Source organism: Schistocerca cancellata, chromosome 4 (assembly GCF_023864275.1).
Source record: "Schistocerca cancellata isolate TAMUIC-IGC-003103 chromosome 4, iqSchCanc2.1, whole genome shotgun sequence".
Lineage (NCBI taxonomy): Eukaryota > Metazoa > Arthropoda > Insecta > Orthoptera > Acrididae > Schistocerca > Schistocerca cancellata.
In genome coordinates this window covers 674855144-674872180 of record NC_064629.1, presented here as the reverse complement: position 1 = coordinate 674872180, position 17037 = coordinate 674855144, and the positions used below count along the sequence as shown (strand labels likewise).

Genomic DNA, 17037 nt, shown 5'->3' with positions numbered 1-17037 from the left:
CTCCCAGATAATTTATGGAATTAACTGTTTCCAGTTGCTGACTTGCTATATTGTAGATAAATGATAAAGGATCTTTCTTTCTATGTATTCGCAGCACATTACACTTGTCTACATTGAGATTCAATTGCCATTCCCTGCACCATGCGTTAATTCGTTGCAGATCCTCCTGCATTTCAGTACAATTTTCCATTGTTACAACCTCTCGATATACCACAGCATCATCCGCAAAAAGCCTCAATGAACTTCCGATGTCATCCACAAGGTCATTTATGTATATTGTGAATAGCAACGGTCCTACGACACTCTCCTGCGGCACACCTGAAATCACTCTTACTTCGGAAGACTTCTCTCCATTGAGAATGACATGCTGCGTTCTGTTATCTAGGAACTCTTCAATCCAATCACACAATTGGTCTGATAGTCCATATGCTCTTACTTTTTTCATGAAACGACTGTGGGGAACTGTATCGAACGCCTTGCGGAAGTCAAGAAACACGGCATCTACCTGGGAACCAGTGTCTGTGGCCCTCTGAGTCTCGTGGACGAATAGCGCGAGCTGGGTTTCACATGACCGTCTTTTTCGAAACCCATGCTGATTCCTACAAAGTAGATTGCTAGTCTCCAGAAAAGTCATTATACTCGAACATAATACGTGTTCCAAAACTACACAACTGATCGACGTTAGAGATATAGGTCTATAGTTCTGCATATCTGTTCGACGTCCCATCTTGAAAACGGGGTTGACCTGTGCCCTTTTCCAATCCTTTGGAACGCTACGCTCTTCTAGAGACCTATGGTACACCGCTGCAAGAAGGGGGGCAAGTTCCTTCGCGTACTCTGTGTAAAATCGAACTGGTATCCCATCAGGTCCAGCGGCCTTTCCTCTTTTGAGCGATTTTAATTGTTTCTCTATCCCTCTGTCGTCTATTTCGATATCTACCATTTTGTCATCTGTGCGACAATCTAGAGAAGGAACTACAGTGCAGTCATCCTATTATTACTGCCTGGATTCTGGAGGGGTCGAGAAAGGCAAAAACAACTGATTTACTATAGTTGAGATGGTGACATAGGAGATGGGTGAGGTGCTGGAGCTGGTCATCTGAGGAATATTTGGGACGGAAGCCATGCTGGTTAAAGGGACGGAGGTGGTGGTGCTGAAGGTGTTGATGGATGCAGCGGGAGAGGATGGATTCAAGCACCTCGCTAAACACTGAGTTGAAACAGATAGAACGGTAAGAATAAGTATCAGTAGGTTTGGGTGGTTTAAGCAGAAGTAGAATTTTGGAAGTTTTGCATATTTACGGACAGTAACCTGTGGAGAGGATAATGGGATAAAGGGTACAAGGGTGTATGACTAGAAAAGGGAGGGGATATTCTTTGAGGTGCCGACAGTTAAACGCACTCATGGCGGGGGAAAGTGTTGCGTTTATTACGGAGTTCTAGTTTTATGCCATGTGCTGTGGTTGGTGTATTTAATTCTGTTTGTGTTATGTTGTCTAAGCACTGGAAGCTAGGAGCCAGGGATGGAGAGTGGTGTTTATGCGTTCATGGATGGTAGGGTTCAAATGGTTCATATGGTTCTGAGCACTATGGGACTTAAGTCCCCTAGAACTTGGTAATACTTAAACCTAACTAACCTAAGGACATCACTCACATCCATGCCCGAGGCAGGATTCGAACCTGTAGCGCCTAGAACCGCTCGCCCACCCCGGCCGGTGGATGGTAGGGAACAGGGAGTAATCAAAATGAGGGTCATCATGGATGGAGAAGATGTCGGAGAGATAGGTTGCAAATTTTCAGTTTTGCTCTGGTTGTTAGGTAAGGGATGGTTGTCGCGGAGGAGCAGGTAGTGAGGCTTGGGACTATTGTCAGTGAGTCGATGGAATGCTTACCAGTACTTTGAAGAGTTAATCGTGGAAGTAGCGTTGAGTTTAGTACATGTCTGGCACCATCCCCGACGTTCTTTTGTATTTCATAAATTTTTGATGTGTGTATGTATTTGCTAGTGGCGTGAGAGTGTATCCCGGTCACGAATCCACAATATGGAGCGGTACAAGCGATGGGATGTTTGGAAAAGAAGTCGGGGTTTGGGAAGGAGGGGTTGGCGATGAGGATATATGGTCTTAGTAGAATGTAGACGGCTGTAGCATCTGATGGTTTTTCCTAGCCAAGAAGTCAAATATGAATGAAACTTATCGAAGGTAGCAAATTAGTTTCGTAACGTTTTTAATACACGAAGCAAAATCAGTAAATCCGAACAGCCCCAAATCTATTGGTTCCTTAGTGTACTACCCTGTCACTAAGGTAAACGTCCGAACTACTACGTTTATCTGATTCTTAAAATTTCTTTTAAATCACAAGATCTTGTTTTTTCTGAATCTGGTTTTGACTAAATGAAACCTATACGTTACCGAAAGCTACGCACCCCAAGATAATTCGTCTAGTAGTTTTCGATATTAGCATCTTCGGACAGACAGACACGATGGTTTTACGGTTTTGTTATTAGTACAGAATAGATATGGAAGATAGGTGGCAGAGGATTCCCTTGAAAATAAGTTAATAAAGCTTCAAATCAAGACTACCATAATGCTGATGAATCACGCAAGAGATGCAAAACGATATACTGCAAATCTTGACGTCGGGCTGAAGATATTGCGTGCGTGAACAGCGAGTTTTGTGTGTCACATTCACACGGTCTCATTTCACAGTTTAGTGTACTACGTACGAAACTTCACAAATGAGCCACTTGGCAACTACATTCCTGGAAATGGAAAAAAGAACACATTGACACCGGTGTGTCAGACCCACCATACTTGCTCCGGACACTGCGAGAGGGCTGTACAAGCAATGATCACACGCACGGCACAGCGGACACACCAGGAACCGCGGTGTTGGCCGTCGAATGGCGCTAGCTGCGCAGCATTTGTGCACCGCCGCCGTCAGTGTCAGCCAGTTTGCCGTGGCATTCGGAGCTCCATCGCAGTCTTTAACACTGGTAGCATGCCGCGACAGCGTGGACGTGAACCGTATGTGCAGTTGACGGACTTTGAGCGAGGGCGTATAGTGGGCATGCGGGAGGCCGGGTGGACGTACCGCCGAATTGCTCAACACGTGGGGCGTGAGGTCTCCACAGTACATCGATGTTGTCGCCAGTGGTCGGCGGAAGGTGCACGTGCCCGTCGACCTGGGACCGGACCGCAGCGACGCACGGATGCACGCCAAGACCGTAGGATCCTACGCAGTGCCGTAGGGGACCGCACCGCCACTTCCCAGCAAATTAGGGACACTGTTGCTCCTGGGGTATCGGCGAGGACCATTCGCAACCGTCTCCATGAAGCTGGGCTACGGTCCCGCACACCGTTAGGCCGTCTTCCGCTCACGCCCCAACATCGTGCAGCCCGCCTCCAGTGGTGTCGCGACAGGCGTGAATGGAGGGACGAATGGAGACGTGTCGTCTTCAGCGATGAGAGTCGCTTCTGCCTTGGTGCCAATGATGGTCGTATGCGTGTTTGGCGCCGTGCAGGTGAGCGCCACAATCAGGACTGCATACGACCGAGGCACACAGGGCCAAGCCCGGCATCATGGTGTGGGGAGCGATCTCCTACACTGGCCGTACACCACTGGTGATCGTCGAGGGGACACTGAATAGTGCACGGTACATCCAAACCGTCATCGAACCCATCGTTCTACCATTCCTAGACCGGCAAGGGAACTTGCTGTTCCAACAGGACAATGCACGTCCGCATGTATCCCGTGCCACCCAACGTGCTCTAGAAGGTGTAAGTCAACTACCCTGGCCAGCAAGATCTCCGGATCTGTCCCCCATTGAGCATTTTTGGGACTGGATGAAGCGTCGTCTCACGCGGTCTGCACGTCCAGCACGAACGCTGGTCCAACTGAGGCGCCAGGTGGAAATGGCATGGCAAGCCGTTCCACAGCATCTCTACGATCGTCTCCATGGGAGAATAGCAGCCTGCATTGCTGCGAAAGGTGGATATACACTGTACTAGTGCCGACATTGTGCATGCTCTGTTGCCTGTGTCTATGTGCCTGTGGTTCTGTCAGTGTGATCATGTGATGTATCTGACCCCAGGAATGTGTCAATAAAGTTTCCCCTTCCCGGGACAATGAATTCACGGTGTTCTTATTTCAATTTCCAGGAGTGTAGTTGACACGGCTTTGAATGATGCTCTAAATCATGTACAGCAATGAGATTCCACGGTCTACGTAATTTACCAGACAAATATGCTCTGCCGCGCAGGGTAGCCGCGCGGTCTAGGGCGCCTTTCACGGTCCGCGCGCTTCCCCCATCGGAGGTTCGAGTCCTCCCTCGGGCATGGGTGTGTGTGTTGTCCTTAGCGTAAGTTCGTTTAAGTTAGACTAGGTAGTGCGTAAACGCAGGGACCGATGACTCAGCAGTTTGGTCGCATAAGACCTTACCACAAATTAAAAAATGGTTCAAATGGCTCTGAGCACTATGGGACTTAACATCTGAGGTCATCAGTCCCCTAGAACTTAGAACTACTTAAACCTAACTAACCTAAGGACATCACACACATCCATGCCCGAGGCAGGATTCGAACCTGCGACCGTAGCGGTCGCGCGGTTCCAGACTGAAGCGCCTTTAACCGCGTGGCTACACTGGCCGGCTTACCACATATTAAAAAAAACAATGCTCTTGTCCTCTTTAAAGTTCTAAGATTCTAAGTTATACATTAAGCTTTAAACTACCAACGGGCGGCTCATTTTCTGTACATGATTTCGAGCATCATTCAAAGGCACGTCAAATGTTTCTCTAATCAATTTCTTATTTTTAGACAAATTATTTCAGAAAAGATTAGACCGGCATTTTTTCTACATTTTTAATTTCAAAACTTTTTATTGATAGTTAAACATCACGCCAATGTAATATTTTAAACGCAAAATAGCTAGGCCTCCAAGTGATGAACGGTTTGTCACTCCTTTTACACCACTGGCCATTCAAATTGCTACACCAACAAGAAATGCAGAAGATAAACGAGTATTCATTGGACAAATATATTATACTAGAACTGACACGTGATTACATTTTCACGCAATTTGGGTGCATAGATCCTGAGAAATAAGTACCCAGAACAACCACCTCTGGCCGTAATAACTGCATTGATACGCCTGGGCATTGAGTCAAACAGAGCTTGGATGGCGTGTACAGGTACAGCTGCCCATGCAGCTTCAAAGCGATACCACAGTTCATCAAGAGTAGTGACTGGCGTATTGTGACGAGCCAGTTGCTCGGCCACCATTGACCAGACGTTTTCAATTGGTGAGAGATCTGGAGAATGTGCTGGCCAGAGCAGCAGTCGAACATGTCCTGTATTCAGAAAGGTCCGTACAGGACCTGCAACATGCGATCGTGCATTATGCTGCTGAAATGTAGGGTTTCGCAGGGATCGAATGAAAGGTAGAGCCATGGGTCGTAACACATCTGAAATGTAACGTCCACTGTTCAAAGTGCCGTCAATGCGAACTAGAGGTGACGGAGACATGTAACCAATGGCACCACATACCATCACGCCGGGTGATATGCCAGTATGGCGATGACTAATATACGCTTCCAATGTGCATTCACCGCGATGTCACCAAACACGGATGCGACCATCATGATGCTGTAAACAGAACCTGGATTCATCCGAAAAAATGACGTTTTGCCATTCGTGTACTCAGGTTCGTCGTTGAGTACACCATCGCAGGCGCTCCTGTCTATGATGCAGCGTCAAGGGTAACCGCAGCCATGGTCTCCGAGCTGATAGTCCATGCTGCTTCAAACGTCGTCGAACTGTTCGTGCAGATGGTTGTTGTCTTTCAAACGTCGCCATTCGTAGACTCAGGGATCGAGACGTGGCTGCATGATCCGTTACAGCCATGCGGATAAGATGCCTGTCATTTCGATTGTTAGTGATAAGAGGCCGTTGGGATCCAGCACGGCGTTCCGTATTACCCTCCTGAACACACCGATTCCATATTCTGCTAACAGTCATTGGATCTCGACCAACGCTAGCAGCAATGTCGCGATACGATAAACCGCAATCGCCATAGGCTACAATCGGACTTTTATCAAAGTCGGAAAGGTGATGGTACGCATTTCTCCTCCTTACACGAGGCATCACAACAACGTTTCACGAGACAACGCCGGTCAACTGCTATTTGTGTATGAGAAATCGGTTGGAAACTCTCCTCATGTCAGCACGGCGCCAACCTTGTGTGAATGCTCTGAAAAGCTCAAAATGTTCAAATGTGTGTGACATCTTAAGGGACTTAACTGCTAAGGTCATCAGTCCCTATGCTTTCACACTACTTAACCTAAATTATCCTAAAGACAAACACACACACCCATGTCCGAGGGACGACTCGAACCTCCGCCGGGACCATCTGAAACGCTAATCATTTTCATATCACAGTAGCTTCTTCCTGTCGGTTAAATTTCGTGTCTGTAGCATGTCATCTTCGTGGTGTAGTAATTTTAATGGCCAATAGTGTATATAGCAGCAGCTGACTGTAATACACTTGTTTGCCCTCAAATCACTAATCACGTTTTCCTTAATTACCCTGATCACCTTCGAGCAGTTACATTTATTCTTTCAAAACTAGACCTCACCCTGTTGAATTTGATACATCATTTGCCTATTTCCTGTTTTTCGTTTGGTTCAAAATGGCTCTGAGCACTATGGGACATAACATCTATGGTCATCAGTCCCGTAGAACTTAGAACTACTTAAACCTACCTAACCTAAGGACATCACACAACACCCAGTCATTACGAGGCAGAGAAAACCCCTGACCCCGCCGGGAATCGAACCCAGGAACCCGGGCGTGGGAAGCGAGAACGCTACCGCACGACCACGAGCTGCGGACTTCGTTTGGTTCAAATGGTTCAAATGGCTCTGAGAACTATGGGACTTAACATCTGAGGTCATCAGTCCTCCTAGACTTAGAACTACTTAAACCTAACTAACCTAAGGATATCACACACATCCATGCCCGAGGCAGGATTCGAACCTGCGACCATAGTGGTAACGCGCTTCCAGACTGTAGCGCCTAGAACCGCTCGGCCACTCTGGCCGGCTTTTCGTTTGGCTATGAAAATTCTTATAAAAAGTCTCCCTCAACCCGCTAATTTTTACTTAAATAACCTTATTACTTTTAAGTAATGAAATATTATTTTGTAAGATTGGACGTCACGATGGTCAGTTTGATACCACGTTTGTCCTTCTACGACTATTCTTTCGGCCATGAAAAATCGGGCAAAAATCCATTGCATAATTTCTGCGGAGCCTCGTTTCTGCTCCGGTCAAACGTTTGATCAGAGATCAGCCCTTACGTAATTCTACGGGAAGTACGAAGATTGAGACGACACAGGTAAGGAATGTGAATGAGTTATGTTACGGAGCAGACCTTTTCATCGCCGGCGGCTTTGTCGGCTTCGGCGTCAGCGTCCGCGTCGGCATCCGGGTGCGGCGGCCGAGGCGGGTTGAGCTTTGGCAGCAGGCCGGCGGCGAGGCGCTCCGCGGGCGTGCGCGGCTGCGTCAGCCGCTCCTGCGAGCGCCAGCCCAGGTACGGCTGGCGGTAGTTGAACGACGAGCGCAGCGACCCGCACGGCGACGTGCTCGCAGACGTGCCGCCGCTGTTGAGCCGGCTCGTGCTCCAGCGCATGTACACGTGCGGGCCCGGGCTCGGGCTCAGCAGGTTGCCTGCAACCGACAGCCACCGTTACTCTGTGCTACTGTTCCTATTTAATGCACACACATCTGATATTTCATATGTAATTCGACGTCTACAAAGTCTCTAACAAGCAGCGAGAATGTTGTATCTCGAGGATAAAGTACCTCGCAACATGTTTCCTGGTCGGTGTCTCAATCTAGTGAGACAATCATGTGGGGGAATGCGCACGGCAGGCCGCTATAAGCACATTGGCAAGTTATTTTTTTTTTTTTTTACACGTGAGGTGCTGTTTTGTGTTGCTGTTGTAAGTATTTTGCGCGAGACACAATAAAATGCTGTATACCTTACTAAAGCTATTTGGAAGACACTTTTAATTCATCTGTTACATAATTTTATATTCAGCAACACTGTATAAATTTTTAGAACTGTTATATAATGTGTGGACAGTTAAGCCATACTTCGTCGGTCGCCAACCAACTTGTACCTTGCAATGGAAGAAGGTTCAAATGGATCTGAGCACTATGGGACTTAACACCTGAGGGCATCAGTCCCCTAGAACTTAGAACTACTTAAACCTAACTAACCTAAGAACAGCACACACATCCATGCCCGAGACAGGATTCGAACCTGCGACCGTAGCGGTCACGCGGTTCCAGACTGAAGCGCCTAGAACCGCTCGGTCAAAAAATTGTTCAAATGGCTCTGAGCATTATGGGACTCAACTTCTGAGGTCATTAGTCCCCTAGAACTTAGAACTAGTTAAACCTAACTAACCTAAGGACATCACACACATCCATGCCCGAGGCAGGATTCGAACCTGCGACCGTAGCGGTCTCGCGGTTCCAGACTGCAGCGCCTAGAACCACACGGCCACTTCGGCCGGATATCCGCTCGGCCACACCGGCCGGCCTGGAAGAAGGTCTTCTATCACCTAGCTTGCGATATTTCCAAATGAACTGACTTTCTTTAACGTTTTATCGATTTTACTTGTCTTGAAAATGGATGTTTAAGTTTCAAACAGAGAAAATGGAAGTTTAAGTTTCGAACAGTTTCTACACTCTATAACACTGTTCAAAGGGTCACTTCTTCGAAACCCTGTAATTGCCTCCGATTGTGATGGATAAGTTTGAAAATAGGCTCAAAGATACCTACAATCCTCCTCTGTAATGTTACAAAACCGTGGTACCTTGTGACGTCAATATCGGGCTCAAGGATGTTTCAGACAGCAAGGTGCCAACAATTGCGAAAAAAAAGGTCAGGCCCCAGAAGTTCATGTCAGGTGTAAGGTGGGTTATTAATCATGTCACATTCGAAACAAATTTCACCACAATTCTGTCCAATGCCACCGTGGATGTGTCACACGACGGGAACGTTGCCACACCCCCTCTTACGCAAATTTCACGCCTTCTTTTGACACCTCTGCGATAGAGGTCAGAACTGCAACGTTTAGCATTGAAATCGCGCTGTTTTCTTATGTGTGGCAGAAGGATTCAGACACACTGTGGCTCAGTATCCTCCACGCAACATGCGGTGGCTTCCGGATTATGTATGTAGATGTAGGTGACATGAAGGGCGTCAATAAAATCACTCCTTCCCTTGGGCCATTGATTCCCACATATTTTTCGGTCGAAAAAGGCAGTTAGTAGAGCGATGATCAACTGGACGATGTTCTGGACTGCAGAGGAACCGCAAGTTTTTCTCTGGCATCCAGCGTTGGACCCCTAATACCATCCAAAACCTTTCGACGAAATTTGAACGTGATCCGAAGTCGTAAGGTGTGTTTACGCCTTTCGCTCTTCTGTTTTGTGCCCTTCTGTGCCGTGATCATGGAGGTGTGCGACTTTGACACATGCGTGAATAGAACAGCAAAGGGTCACTCAGAGACCCTCGGTTCGGCAACGCCCTCGATGCCCACCTGAGCGCCTTTGTTGAGCACTTTGAAAATACACTGAAGAGCCAAAGAAACTGGTAAACCCACCTATATCGTGTAGGGACCTCACGAGCACGCAGAAGTGCCGCAACACGACGTGGCATGGACCTGACTGATGACTGAAGTAGTGCTGGAGGGAAATGACACCATGAACACTGCAGGGCTATCCATAAATCCGTAAGAGTATGAGGGGGTGGAGATCTCTTTTGAACAGTACGTTGCAAGGCATCCCAGGTATGCCCAATGATGTTCATGTCTGGGGAGTTGGTGACCAGAGGAAGTGTTTAAATTGAGAAGAGTCTTCCTGGCGTCACTTTGTAGCAATTATGGACTGTGGGGTGTCACAATGTCCTTCTGGAATTGTCCAAGTCTGTCGGAATTCACAATGGACATGAATGGATACAGGTGATCAGACAGGATGCTTACGTACGCGTCACCTGTCAGAGTCGTATCTAGACGCATCAGGGGTCCAAAATCACTTCAACTGTACGCGCCCCATACCATTAAAGAGCCTCCACCAGCTTGAACAGTCTCCTGCTGACATGCATAATCCATGGATTATTGCGGTTTTCTCCATACCCATACACGCCCATCCGCTCGATAGAATTTGAAACGAGACTCGTCCGACCGGGCAACATATTTCCAGTCATCAACAGTCCAGTGTCGGTGTTGACGGGCTCAGGCGAGTCGTAAATCTTTGTGCCGTGCAGTCATCAAGGACACATGAGTGTGCCTTCGGCTCCGAAAGCCCATATCGATGATGTTTCGTTGAATGGTTCGCACGCTGACACTTGTTGATGGCCCAGCATTGAAATCTGCAGCAATCTGCGGAAGGGTTGCACTTCTGTCACGTTGAAAGATTCTCTTCAGTCGTCGTAGGTCTCGTTATTGCAGGATCTTTTTCAGGCCGCAGCGATGCCGGAGATTTGATGTTTTACCGGATTCCTGATATTCACGGTACACTCGTGAAATGGTCGTACGGGAAAAATCCCCACTTGATCTCTGCATTGGAGATGCCGTGTCCCACCGTTCGTCACCGACTATAACACCACGTTCAAACTCACCTAAATCTTGATAACATGCCATTGTAGCAGCAGTGACCGATCTAATAACTGCACCAGACACTTGTCTTATATAGGCGTTGCCGACCGCAGCGTCGTATTCTGCCTGTTTACATGTCTCTGTATTTGAATACGCATGCCTATACCAGTTTCTTTGGCACTTCAGTCTAATTTGTACAGTGGCAGCCCGTGACTGATTACTAAGTCACTAATTACTAAGTCACCGGTGTGACAGTGACAGGCAACCACTTCGACTCTCGTGTTCTGAATGGCGCTTCGTCGCTGAACTAGCACCTGCTGGCGGCATGCGTAATCTGAGGGGTGTAGAAAGCGCTGCGGGTCACGCAGCGGAGTAATCAATCACCGTCTGTCTCTGTAGCCAATCACGCCACAGAAGGCTGAAAAAGCTTAAACACCTTTTGCTGCTTGAAATAACGTCCAAATTTCGATGAATGGTTTTGAACGATCCCAATTGGTTCAACCCGGTATACCAGAGCAGGCTCGCAATATCCATAAAGGAGGATTGATTCGTCCGAGGAGTGTCAGCAGTGTCAAACAACGTCGTACTGTTGCTAATCGCACTGCGGACTGCTGTTTTCGGCCCTGAAATGTGTGGGAATCAAAGCCCAAAGGGATGGTGTGGTTTCATTGACACCCTGAAGCCTTTTCGTTCCTATACTGAGTGGCGATGATCTGAAATGTTTCCATCTGCCACACGTAATAAAACGGCGCGATTTTCATGTCTGCGTCGCGGTTTTGACATACATCGCAGAGGCGTCAAAAGAAGGGGTGAATGTGGATAAGACGGGATGTGACGACCTTCCCATCGAATGACGCGTTCACTGTGGTTTTGGGCAGAATTGTGGTGAAATTTGGTTCCAATTTAACATTAACCCATTTTTCACATCACATGACTGTCTGGGCTCTGCATGGGTCGACACCTTGCTGTTTGAAGCGTCGCCGAGCCCGAGGATGATGTCGCAAGGCGCCACGCTTTTGTATTACAAAGGAAGGTTGCAGGGGCCTCTGAGCCATTCTGTGGCACAATGGGAGGCAATTATTGCGTTGCGCAGTGTATTTCAATATGTTCAAATGTACACTGTCCCTCATATCTCTCCTCGTCCTTAACGCTTATGTCGCAACAACATGACAGAAACACACGTTCCCATCATAATAAAATCCTCTCTGTTTCACAGCATCGCTCAGTCACCTTCTCCAAGTCCTTTACAGTAGCGGGAACCCGACTCTGGAATAACCTCCCTCGTTATGTTAGAGAACTTAAAAACATGTCCGGCTTCAAAATGACATGATGGATTTCTTTTTTTTTTTTTTTTTTTTTTTTTTTGTCGGTCCAGGATTCGAATCCTTATGTGGATACATCTCAAGTTCAAACACAATAAGAGAAAAGTGCCCTGTGACCATATATGACGATTGGTTCATTAATAATAAGAAATTTCGAGTACAAGGAAGGTTACACAGGTGACAGAGTATCAACTTGCAACTTTCGCCGCTGTTACGGCAGAACGTTTTCCTACTCTCCTCCAGTCGGTAGCGAAGAGACATCACGTGTAATGTGGATTTAGAATCACGATGTAACCCCAAGTTGTTCAAATGTGCCGGCCGCGGTGGTCTAGCGGTTCTGGCGCTGCAGTCCGGAACCGCAGGACTGCTACGGTCGCAGGTTCGAATCCTGCCTCGGGCATGGGTGTGTGTGATGTCCTTAGGTTAGTTAGGTTTAAGTAGTTCTAAGTTCTAGGGGACTTATGACCTGAGATGTTGAGTCCCATAGTGCTCAGAGCCATTTGAACCATTTGTTCAAATGTAAGCGTAGGCTTCCGCGGCCGTTGTCATCTTCAATAAAATTCTTCAGGGTATCAGACCGCATCGTCATAATTTAAAATGCGCCAACGTTTCGGCCAACGTTGCAGCTAGCCTTCATCAGGGCCTTACGTTAAACTGCTAAATGGAACACACTTGGTTCCTTAAATAGCTGCACGAGAAAACCGTGTCGTTACTTGATTGGCTGTAAAAGGAGGAGGAGGAGGGGTGAAAGGTATGCTTTATTGGTGTTTCCTTTATTAACTGTCATTGGCTGAAATAGCTGTTTTCTATTGGTCTTTATATTAATCCACCCCATTGTTCAGTTGGAGATACCACAGGTGTAGAGCGTTTCTTCGTGCTTGCCACAATTGTTGCCTGAAGTGTGAATCGAACGCAGACATGAGCATACAAAGCTAGAATTACTCCAACATACCGCCGAGCTACAAATATAGTTGATATAGATGATTTTGTAATAATGAAGGATGCTCAACACTGTATGAGAATTCTGACTTCCTAGAGGTGGAATCCAGACTGTTCAAAACATTAATTTCCTTGTTCGTCCGCGTCGCCTTCACCAGCTGCCTCTGCTACTCAATATGTACTTTGGACTTCGTTTCGTAATTACTAAAATAAAATCACATAACGCTCATCTGGACGAATAAGCAACACTGTAGGGTGCGGAAATTTCTACAGGGACTATTACTTTCCAAGTGAGCAGCTGTGGTGCTGTATGTTTTAGTGGTCTAGTGGCAAACGTGGTACAATGGAAACGAGATGCCAAAATATGGAGTGCATTCATTTCATTACAAACTTGTGATCATTGATGATGCAGCATATTATGGTTTTTTGACGTGTTGTCACGCAAGTTGCCTTTTTTTGCGTTTCTGGAATTTATCGTGCGGTGACTTATTGAATGTTTAAGAACTGAAGTTTATCAGGATCGTTGTTTCAGCGTCAGAAAACGGAATGTGATGCAGGAAAAAGTAATTATGTTCTCTTTTCACTTAATAAAAGATTGCGGGGTGTGAAGATGGGAACATTTCTGCCTTGTATGGGGAAAGTGTATTGAAGGAATCATGTCAGAAAATAGTTTTCTCGTTTCAGGTAGGATCGATTCGATGTGAATTATTCACCACATTCGAGACGAACGACAGACTTTGATGAAGGATGCTTTTATGGTTTACCACTGTGGTCTGTGTCAGAGTGCCCGATTATTGGTAAATGTAATGAACTGCTACAATAACTGTGGTTGGCGGACATGCCCACCGCCGCGCGGGATTAGCCGAGCGGTCTTGGACGCTGCAGTCAAGGACTGTGCAGCTGGTCCCGGCGGAGGTTCGAGTCCTCCCTTCGGCATGGGTGTGTGTGTTTGTCCTTAGGATAATTTAGGTTAAGTAGTGTGTAAGCTTAGGGACTGATGACTTTAGCAGTTAAGTCCCATAAGATTTCACACACATTTGACATTTGACATGTCCACAGTGACCTCCAGTTACCAAAGTAAATGTCTAAAACGATTGTTTAAGAGATATTCAGTGATTCGTATTTGACGTTTCTTCGCCGTGTAGTTGTGATTTCAACACAGAAAGACTGTTGTTGTTGTGGTCTTCAGTCCTGAGACTGGTTTGATGCAGCTCTCCATGCTACTCTATCCTGTGCAAGCTTCTTCGTCTCCCAGTATCTACTGCAACCTACATCCTTCTGAATCTGCTTAGTGTATTCATCTCTTGGTCTCCCTCTACGATTTTTACCCTCCACACTGCCCTCCAATGCTAAATTTGTGATCCCTTGATGCCTCAAAACATGTCCTACCAACCGATCCCTTCTTCTAGTCAAGTTGTGCCACAAACTCCTCTTCTCCCCAATCCTATTCAATACCTCCTCATTAGTTACGTGATCTACCCACCTTATCTTCAGCATTCTTCTGTAGCACCACATTTCGAAAGCTTCTATTCTCTTCTTGTCCAAACTAGTTATCGTCCATGTTTCACTTCCATACATGGCTACACTCCATACAAATACTTTCAGAAACGACTTCCTGACACTTAAATCTATACTCGATGTTAACAAATTCCTCTTCTTGAGAAACGCTTTCCTTGCCATTGCCAGTCTACATTTTATGTCCTCTCTACTTCGACCATCATCGGTTATTTTACTCCCTAAATAGCAAAACTCCTTTACTACTTTAAGTGTCTCATTTCCTAATCTAATTCCCGCAGCATCACCCGACTTAATTTGACTACATTCCATTATCCTCGTTTTGCTTTTGTTGATGTTCATCTTATATCCTCCTTTCAAGACACTGTCCATTCCGTTCAACTGCTCTTCCAAGTCCTTTGCTGTCTCTGACAGAATTACAATGTCATCGGCGAACCTCAAAGTTTTTACTTCTTCTCCATGAATTTTAATACCTACTCCGAATTTTTCTTTTGTTTCCTTTACTGCTTGCTCAATATACAGATTGAATAACATCGGGGAGAGGCTACAACCCTGTCTTACTCCTTTCCCAACCACTGCTTCCCTTTCATGCCCCTCGACTCTTATAACTGCCATCTGGTTTCTGTACAAACTGTAAATAGCCTTTCGCTCCCTGTATTTTACCCCTGCCACTTTTAGAATTTGAAAGAGAGTATTCCAGTCAACATTGTCAAAAGCTTTCTCTAAGTCTACAAATGCTAGAAACGTAGGTTTGCCTTTTCTTAATCTTTCTTCTAAGATAAGTCGTAAGGTCAGTATTGCTTCACGTGTTCCAACATTTCTACGGAATCCAAACTGATCTTCCCCGAGGTCGGCTTCTACCAGTATTTCCATTCGTCTGTAAAGAATTCGCGTTAGTATTTTGCAGCTGTGACTTATTAAACTGATAGTTCAGTAATTTTCACATCTGTCAACACCTGCTTTCTTTAGGATTGGAATTATTATATTCTTCTTGAAGTCTGAGGGTATTTCGCCTGTCTCATACATCGTGCTCACCAGATGGTAGAGTTTTGTCAGGACTGGCTCTCCCGAGGCCATCAGTAGTTCAAATGGAATGTTGTCTACTCCCGGGGCCTTGTTTCGACTCAGGTCTTTCAGTGCTCTGTCAAACTCTTCACGCAGTATCTTATCTCCCATTTCGTCTTCATCTACATCCTCTTCCATTTCCATAATATTGTCCTCAAGTACATCGCCCTTGTATAAACCCTCTATATACTCCTTCCACCTTTCTGCCTTCCCTTCTTTGCTTAGAACTGGGTTGCCATCTGAGCTCTTGATATTCATACAAGTGGTTATCTTCTCTCCAAAGGTCTCTCTAATTTTCCTGTAGGCAGTATCTATCTTACCCCTAGTGAGACAAGCCTCTACATACTTACATTTGTCCTCTAGCCATCCCTGCTTAGCCATTTTGCACTTCCTGTTGATATCATTTTTGAGACGTTTGTATTCCTTTTTGCCTGCTTCATTTATTGCATTTTTATATTTTCTCCTTTCATCAATTAAATTCAATATTTCTTCTGTTACCCAAGGATTTCTATTAGCCCTCGTCTTTTTACCTACTTGATCCTCTGCTGCCTTCACTACTTCATCCCTCAGAGCTACCCATTCTTCTTCTACTGTATTTCTTTCACCCATTCCTGTCAATTGTTCCCTTATGCTCTCCCTGAAACTCTGTACAACCTCTGGTTCTTTCAGTTTATCCAGGTCCCATCTCCTTAAATTCCCACCTTTTTGCAGTTTCTTCAGTTTCAATCTGCAGTTCATAACCAATAGATTGTGGTCAGAATCCACATCTGCCCCAGGAAATGTCTTACAATTTAAAACCTGGTTCCTAAATCTCTGTCTTACCATTATATAATCTATCTGATACAGAAAGACTAACAGAAACAATGAATTAGGTTTGATCTCGAAATGTTTAATTTATTCATTGCCTTACCAATTTCCGACTTTTTCTATTTATTCCATGGTGATATCTTGAGTGAGACGTCTATTCTCCACGTCTATTTGTCATTCTAATTTTGCCCTAATTTTGTGACCCTGAAGTTTTTAGCTAAGCTGGAGGAGAATGGGTACAGGCTTTGCCATGACATATAACCATCGTTTACAAAGTAGTGACATTTACTATAATAGATTTGGGTTCACAAGCTTTAATGACTGTATCATCTCTAATAACGTTTTGCTGATATTTGTATCTTGATTGATAAGCATACACAGTACTGTTCTGTAGTGGTACCTTGTATATCCATTTGGTTTAGTTAAACGACTGTACCGAAGAGGGATTAGAGGACCTGCAAGAAAAGAGCATTATATGGGTTGTCCATTATAATTATCCGGGCTGTTATGCCGAGGTCGGTTGATGAATTCTGTGTCGATTCCCAACGTTTCGTCTCCGACTGCGGGAGACATCTTCAAGGGGGTCCGTAGCTCAATGGAAGGTCCAACACACCCACTGGCTCGCTACTGACTGCCGCTAAATTCCGTGTCCGCGCGCTGCCACGCCGCGGCGTGACGTCACGTGTTTTGAAAACGTCAGTGCAATTGGCCGCTGTCCGT

General features: G+C 45.9%; 1 protein-coding gene across 1 annotated transcript in view; it reads right to left on the bottom strand.

Moving 5' to 3' along the window:
* The window catches only part of LOC126184377 (uncharacterized), a 704935-nt gene that overhangs the window by 166392 nt on the left and 521506 nt on the right, over window positions 1-17037 (bottom strand). The window contains exon 5 of the mRNA XM_049926761.1: window positions 7432-7727. Coding sequence (XP_049782718.1) covers window positions 7432-7727 — 296 coding nt within the window. The remainder of the gene's footprint in view (window positions 1-7431; window positions 7728-17037) is intronic.